The 8499-nt window shown below is 31.9% G+C and overlaps 1 protein-coding gene across 1 annotated transcript in view; it reads left to right on the top strand.

Annotated features, from left to right (window-relative positions):
* Window positions 1–4988: 4988 nt before the first annotated feature.
* The window catches only part of LOC109538191 (sodium-independent sulfate anion transporter), a gene marked incomplete in the record, with an annotated part of 14747 nt that continues 11236 nt past the window's right edge, over window positions 4989–8499 (top strand). The window contains 5 exon segments of the mRNA XM_048663740.1: window positions 4989–5099; window positions 6169–6381; window positions 6433–6624; window positions 6836–7056; window positions 7109–7259. Coding sequence (XP_048519697.1) covers window position 5099; window positions 6169–6381; window positions 6433–6624; window positions 6836–7056; window positions 7109–7259 — 778 coding nt within the window.

Here is an 8499-nt window from a genome sequence, read left to right as displayed (position 1 = left end):
TTTTTATCTCCTCGATATCAGTCGAGTAGTGTATTCCCCTCATTACCACCCTATATGGTTTATTTTCCTTAAGCTGATAAGTGTGAAATTCAGTCTTCTTTGCCTCCAAGGCGTTTTTAATCAAGGTATATTTTTCCGACGTTTTAGGTAGTATCTTAACTTGGTCGTTAGCAAGTATTTTAAGTTGAAAGTCGTTTCCCGCTGTTTTCACCAGTAATTCGCTTAATGGCTTAATAGCTTTACAACCGTAAACAAATAAAGGTGGAACTTTAGGTTTTATATCTTTAACTATGGCACCGTAGTTTAAGCTTTCTTCTGTTAGACCTTCAAATCTGTTCTTAGTTGCTACAGCAGGTGGATTTAGCCAGTAGTCCTTTATCTTACTTTGTTTGGTTGGCCTGTCGCTAGAATGCCCTGGGCTATCCCTTACTCAGTTCAGTTCAAGTCATTATCTTAATCAGTTTTATCGTATTTCTTCATTCAAATAAGCGTTAGTTTGTGTAAAGTTGTCTATTCCAAAAGTGTTTGGTTTTCAAATTATTATCAATTCAATGTTTTCGTATGGCTATTTTGCCGCATCCTGTTTTAAATGCAGTCACTCTCAGGTGCCATGACTAAAGTGGCCGTTTGTAATACAATCAAATGCCAAAGGAATGCGTCAGTTACTTTTTGAAAATAATTAGTAATCATGTCGGGACGCTTAAATTATGTAAGCGAAGATTATTTAAACTTATTTATTATTTATGGGGAATGTGATAAAAGTTACATCAATAACATGTGACACATTTGCCATTCGATATACAAAAAAGCAGCCTTCACGCTGTCAGGTTAGACAAATTACTATCAAGAATTTTGGATCCGTTAAGGCAATGGTGCAAAGAAATAAACCTCTCGTCAATAATGATTTCATAGAAATTTTTATTTTGGGATATTTCTCCACATATCCAACAATGTCGGTAAGACAAGCTGCGTTAGAGTCAGGATTGTCCAAATCAATAGTTCACAGAATATTACGTAAGCATAAATTACATCCATAGGCGTTGCCCATAGTTCAACATCTGAAAGAAATTAATTCTTACAAGAAGATGGGCATTATGTGAATTTCTGATGATTTTGTCACAAGGAAACAGAACACAATCAACAACCATTCCCATTATTGAAGCAATTCAAATTTACTTACATTTCTTCAGAGAGCAACATGTTCAAGAATCCTGACAATTTAATGTTTACTGTGTAATTAGAAATAATAGCGTCGTGGTATTACATTTTTATCAAGAAAATTTAAATTGTATGTTAGCCCTGTTTTGGCCCACTCTAGATAAAAATGTACTTATAAACTTTATAGGTGAAGGCTATTTGAACATTTTAGAAAATATGGAAACCCACTATTTACACAATTTGGGTGGTACACAAAAATATTTTTTTATATAGGCTACAATTAAAGATCAAGGTTATAAAATTCCCATTACAACTATGGAAGATTGCATGCAGCGAGTGAGCAATGAATTTGCAAACTTAACTCCCGAATCAATAAGTCAAGCAACCCATGAACAAGTGCTGCTCAGATGTAAAACATGTTTGGAAGTTGAAAGACGCCGGTTTGAATATTTACTGAAAACACCGTTTTATTAAATCTAAGGTTCTCCAATATTCTTGAAATTTTCTATATGTTGTTTAACAGCATATATAGCCTTCGCGCTGGGCTTAGATATTTGTGAATATTCAATGGTAAATGTGTCACATGTTCTGAATATACAGTCACTATAATCCTATCACATTCTCCATAAATAATTTTAATAATCTTCTTTTGTATAATTTAAGCTGTCTGGGCATGATTATTAATTATTTTCATTAGCTAACTCACAGCTGTAAATATTCGTTTGGCATTTGATTGCATTAGAAATGGTCACTTTCGTCATGCAACTAAGAGTGACAGTATTAAAATAAGATGCGAAAAAATAGCCATATGAAGACATTAAATTGACAATATTTCGAAAACTAAAGACTTTTGGAATAGACAACTGTACACAAACTAAGGTAAAATTATCAATGGGGATTTCCATTTGAAAAAATTGATTTTGGGCAGTTGTCTCAACGTCACTTTGAAGCTTATTTTTTTATTTTATATTAATGGTTATAGAAATTTTCGACCACTTTCGGCCACTTTTGTCATGACAACTAAGAGAGACAGTATTTAATAAATAATATAACAGTATTTAATATGCCGGGTGTCGCAATAAGGATGGTAAACGGCTGTATCTTGGAAAGTATTTGGTGTAGTGTCCAAAAAAAGTTGGGTACAAACTTGAAGAAAATAATTTCCCGATAAGTGAAACATCATTTTTTTTAAGTTAAAGTTTAGTCAAAAGATCATGAAAACCGTATTACTTTCCTTATGAACTTTTTTCCTAACTTGTGAAATAAACGGTGGGGGGAGAGTCAAACCACTTAATGCAAAGAAACCTGTAACTCCGACACGGCTTTACCGATTTCCAAGTTTTTACTATCAATTGAAAGAGCAATAAAAACTAAGATATGTGATATGAAAACAATCTTAACAATTTCCGAAAGATCCGCTGTTCAAAAAAATTTCTTTGCTTTAATTTTTTTACAGAAATGTCAACTGCTACGAATTCGAAAGCACAAGGAAAAATGAATCAAACCGCAAAATTTTTAGAAGCAGTTTTTTTAAGTTTTTAGATGCGGTGCGATAAAATTATCAAGAATGGGGTTTAGTTTGAAATTTGTAATTTTGAAAGTGATTTTTTTAACACTTTGTATTAATAGTTATGTGGTCGAAATTCCATTAAAGTACATGCTTTTAAACAAGAATTGATACTCAAATTAAGTAGAATATATTCCCTTATAGGAAAAATGAATAATTATTCGAGTGGCTGCTCCTGTCATCTTTTTACATACCATTTGAAATATGTATATCAAAAACGGTTAGACCTAGGGATTAGGATATTGTTCACGAAATATATTTAGAATTCGGAGTAGAATTTTAAAAATTTATAATATATAGAGCGTTCCATGTAAAATAAGCACGTTGATACCTACTTCCGGTATAACCGTGTAACCGGTATAAAGTGTGGCCATCTTGAAAATATTTTAGGACGCTTGTCCCCAATGACTTCGGCACACAAATTTCTCCTAATTATAGTTTGCCAGATATCGATCGCGGCGGTTCCTGATGGGACACCCTGTAGAAAAAGATGAAGCAAATGAAGTCAAAACTTATGCATATTTATGCTTTCAACATCTAATACTGTACTGTAATTAAGAAATTAAGTCACTGAGATCGTGGTGGAAATATGATATGTTCATGCCATACTGTTTCTGATGTACGCGCGCCATATAATTGTTGTATAGATATAGATTTTGTAGAAAGCGAATATATTTTTGTAAGAAAAGTGGTGAAGTAATGCCATATACTACAGTAGGATCGTTTCATTATACATATACTCTATAGGTAGGTAGTATTTTGGCAATAATTCTTGTTGATTTTACTTTATAGCGTTTTTGTTATAGTTTATCTCACGGTAGAAATTATCCTATACAGCTTTTTTATTTTGGATAGTTCTGTTAAGTTGTATTAACTGATTTTGGCTATGTATAAAGAAATATGTAGTAATTGACGTGTTTTTGTTGAATAAAAATTGTCAAATGATGCAGTATTTTTAATTTAGGTATATAGTTTAATATTTTCAAAATCAGTGCTTTATACAGGGTGGTCCTCAACTTATGTCCAAAAATTCACTGATATTGTTTAGGCAAAAATATTGCGTTTTAGGCAAATTTCTCTTATCTGAAAGTTAGTAGATTCCGAGATACAGAGTGTCAAAATGTAAATAAAATTTCGCTTTTTCTGAATAGATTTTTAACCAGTTTTACTAGAACCACAAAAATTTCTGTTTGATGGTTTTTTAGATAGGCAAATCCAAATTTCCTATTGGTTGGCTTGTAGTTTCTAGAAGCCGCTAGCTGCAATAGTCTGGAGCAATTTAAGACATCAGAACTTTTTTGGCGTTTCAAATATCGTCATACGGTTGGCAAAATCACATTTTACGATATTTTTTAAACATAACATGTATACTTGTTTGAAGTCAATATCTCTCACCGGTTACGAGATATTTCATATTGAAACATAAAGTGATTTTATGAACTAATTGAAAATCTATCTCAACTTGGATGTCTAAATAAAATATTTTTTTTCCGCAAATTTTCTATTAAACTAAACTTAACAAACATTAGACAGTTAAGTTAACAAACATAAGACAATATAAGTCAATTTACTACAATATTAGGGATCTAATTTGAGCTAGTTCAAAAAATGACTAGATGTTTCAATATGAAATATCGCGAAAACGGGGACAGATATCGACTTGAATCAAGTACACACTTTTAGTTTCGGAAATATTGGAGAACCAGATATTTCCAACAAAAAAGCGATATATTAAAAGCCAAAAAAGTTCTGATGTTTTAAATAGCTCCAGACTATTGCAGCCTCTAGCGCCCTCTAGAAACCACAAGCCAATCAATAGGGAATTTGGATTTGCCGATCTAAAAAACCCCCAAACACAAATTTTTGTGGTACTAGCAAAACTGTTTAAAAATCTATTCAGAAAAAACCAAATTTTTAGTTACACTTTGAAACTCTGTATCTAGGAATCTATTAACTTTCGGATAACAAAAAAGTGTTTAAAACAGCAATATTTTTGCCTAAACAAAATGCCAGTGAGTTTTTGGACATTAGTTGAGGACCACCCTGTATGTGCTATCAACAGGGCGGATATTTACCTCAGAAACATTAATAATGAAACTCTGCTCAATCCAACAGCTCAGCATCTAAAACTTTAATTTTCTTTGCATAGATTTTGTCTCTTACACTGTGTAATTTTGAAAAGAGCCTAATTTAGGAACGCTTATGGTTATCTTAATGCTTTGTTTTATGTTGAGTTAACACAATTGGAAGATTACTATTACAAGGTAAAAGTAACTATTCTAAATTTCCATTTAAACATTTCACAGACAAGCTTATATATAACGGTCACGTATAAGAAATACGATTCAAAAAGTGTCACCTATTTTGGAAAAAAGTAAGTACATTAATTATGTACATTTAAGTTGATTTTCTGACGCGCTGTAAAACCATGTATTATGCACCAAACGCAGTGGCGTTAAAAAAAAAGTTGTGGCGCATTATCTAGAGAAAAGCATTTCTATGTTAGCAACTGTTTTCTTTTAACTTTTTTCAACTGTTCAATGTTGCACAATCAATATTAGCTCGATTCCAGAACATTTTCGATGTATTTTAAAAATCACATCAAGAGCTGGTAAAAAGTGTCAAAATATCTAAAATAGTAGGTAATTAAATTTAAGAATTTTCAATGTCTCTTATATCTCAACAAAGCTTCGTTAGCTTCAAATCATTCCAAATGAAATTTTCTAGATATTAATTGGAATGTTCTTATTGCTCCTGATTTTTATATTCTAAAATGTTTCACTTACATTCAACAATTTTGATAATTTTGCGTTATTCTCAATAGACTTGTTTACGCAATTCGTGTTATTACAGTAAATCTTTGCAAACATTTGCAATTTCATTATATTGTCACCCGACGTAAATACATTTTAGGAAGATCCGTTTCATAAGTAAACATTACACTATTGAATCGTATTACATTTTTTTTTTCCTAACAATTAAACTTATACAGAGTTTTACATTATGTGCTTCAAAGCAGCACATAATGTAAATGAAGTTTTCAAAAATAAATTATAGAAATTGAAAGAAAAACAATGGAACCTAGCTGAAACAATGTTATGTAAATTGTTAAAAACAATACTTAAAAACGTTTTAATCTATCGATTTGAGATCACTAAACCTTCAACGTTCATACAAATCCAATATTAATTCGGCTTCATATTATCAAAGATAGCTGCTTTGATGCGCTTAATCGCTCTTATAAAGGCCTTTTAAGTAATATTTTCTAGCGGTTTAATTGGTAGTAATTCACTTACAAACCTAGATTTTAATTCGTTGATACCAAGCGAGTGGGGTCAATCAGAGTATCAACATCATCACATTATGCACTAAAATTTCAATATCAAGCTTGAAGAAATTTCATATAATTATATTTTTTGGAAAAACCCGTTGCATTTTTTTAGTGCCCGAACCTGTGGCAGATTCCAGCAGCCAGACAGTCAAAAACGGATCAATGAAAAAATTGATTTTCAAACGACTCCCGATCTTAAGTTGGCTACCTCACTATACCAAAGAAGACATTATCGCTGACTTTGTTGCCGGAATTACAGTGGGAATGACGATGATTCCCCAGTCAGTTGCATATGCAGGATTAGCTGGACTACAGCCACAATATGGTAGAAATTGCTGTCGGCTCAAATGCTTTTCCATCCTCAATTTCATTTCAGGCCTCTACACTGCTTTCATCGGTTCCTTTACCTATGTGTTCTTTGGCTCAGTCAAAGAAGTGTCAATTGGGCCTACGAGCCTGATGGCATTACTCACTTTTTCTTATGTAGTTGGTCGTCCAGTGGAATACGTTATTCTTCTAACGTTTTTAGCGGGTTGCATAGAATTAGCTATGGGATTGTTCAAGCTTGGTAAGGGTATCTAAATTCAAATAATTTGCTTCGAAATTAATTTTTATCTCTTGTGTAGAACATGAAAATTGACCATGTTCATTCATGAATCGTTCTCTTATTAAAAAGCAGCGGTTATAAGCTATAATAATAGAAAGTTGTATGAACAGAAAAATGGTAGATTCTTCGAGTTTTGTTATTCAATAATATTCTTCATACTCCTTTTTCTTAGGATTTCTAGTTGATTTTATGTCACCTTGCCTCACTAGTGGATTCACCTCGGCTACTTCGATAATAATTATAATATCCCAACTAAAAGGCTTCTTAGGAATATCAATAAAGAATAATTCAACTTTCCCGGCACTTCAAGAAGTTTTAAGCAAAGTGCAGGAGATTAAAGTTGGCGATACTCTGCTTGGGGTAACATGTGTGGTGTTTCTAATGGGCTTTAAGGTAAGTCGCTGTACATTGGCGTTTTCCAAGTCTCTAAATGTTGTGGTTTTAGCAACTAGGTAAAATCAAAAGCAGCAACTTGACTACCAAAAAACTTCTTTGGTTACTTTCAATATCAAAAAATGCGCTTACTGTCTTCGTGTCTTCAGTGGTTGCCTGTCTTTGGTTCAACTATGAGGGATCCGTTCCGTTTAAACTCACGGGTAAGCAAATTTTTTTCGAATAAGTTACAAATTTATTTATAGTTTACTTTACAGTTTAAGACAAAAGAAGACTTACAGAAGATCAAAATAATTTAGTATAAAAAATTTGAAAATGAATGTATTCAACTACAGCTTACTAGGAATGGCAATATGTACAGGGTGTTTCATCATAAGTTGACAACCAACACAAAAGTTGTTTAATTTTATTCACAATTTTTAAATCTGAATTTAAAAAAAATATAAAACACGGAAATGTGAAAATTTGACTTAAAGCCTTTTTTTAAATAAAAAAAAATAAAATAAAAAAAATATGTTTTTAGGCATACCCTTGAATAGGGTTTTTTTCCAGATTTCAAAAATACGTATTTTGACTATATTTATATTATCCGTTTTTCCTATAATTTATTCGCCTTAGAACGCCAAATATTGACTCATCTCTAAAGATTCTTGAAGAAATATGAAACTTCAACCCATAATAATTCAACCTCGGAAAGTTTTGTATTTCGTTTTAAAAATTATAAATAGCAAAAAATTAAAGCAGCCTTGAAATTCGACAAGGCCTCCACCCCATAGCGTTCGTCCGGTAGCAATTTTTTTTTATGAAAATATTAATTTATGAATCGAGCGGGTCCTACCCAATGGCCTCCAAATAGTCCCGACCTAACGCCTCTTGATTCTTTTTTCTGGGGTTATTTAAAGAATATTGTGTATGAGGCTCTAGTTAGACGCCTTAAAATAGTGGATGCAATTAAGTAATGCTATTAATTAATATTAATCCTAACCAATATATTAAAAATGTTATAGATAAAATTGAAGTAGATTATAGGCTATAGAGCATTTATAGCGTTTAACGGAGGTCATACACAAAATCAAAGATTTTATTTTTAGTTATTTGTTTTGACATTTATAGTAGAAATAAATTCCGTTTTGTTCTCTTTCTATACATAGATTTATGTTCCATTTCAGGCTACTTTAGTTTGTTGATATTTAAATTTTTTAAAACAGTAATACAGAAAAAACAGCCAATACAAATCTAGGCAATATATCTATATTTCTGAAATTAGGAAAAAAATGCAATCGATCTGTCTAAAAATATACAGGGTTATTCACGCTATACGGCACGGAAGTTTGCGGCTAAACCGTTTGATTTTTTAAAAGTATTATTTTATGAATTGTCCGACGCCTACCGAGCGCACATTTTAAAAATATTTTTGCAATGTACAGGGTGTCCCAAAAGCTC

This window comes from Dendroctonus ponderosae, unplaced genomic scaffold (genome assembly GCF_020466585.1).
Source record: "Dendroctonus ponderosae isolate FM_Combo_2020 unplaced genomic scaffold, Dpon_F_20191213v2 Dpon_F_20191213_2, whole genome shotgun sequence".
NCBI lineage: Eukaryota > Metazoa > Arthropoda > Insecta > Coleoptera > Curculionidae > Dendroctonus > Dendroctonus ponderosae.
This window is presented reverse-complemented; position numbering and strand designations above follow the sequence as displayed.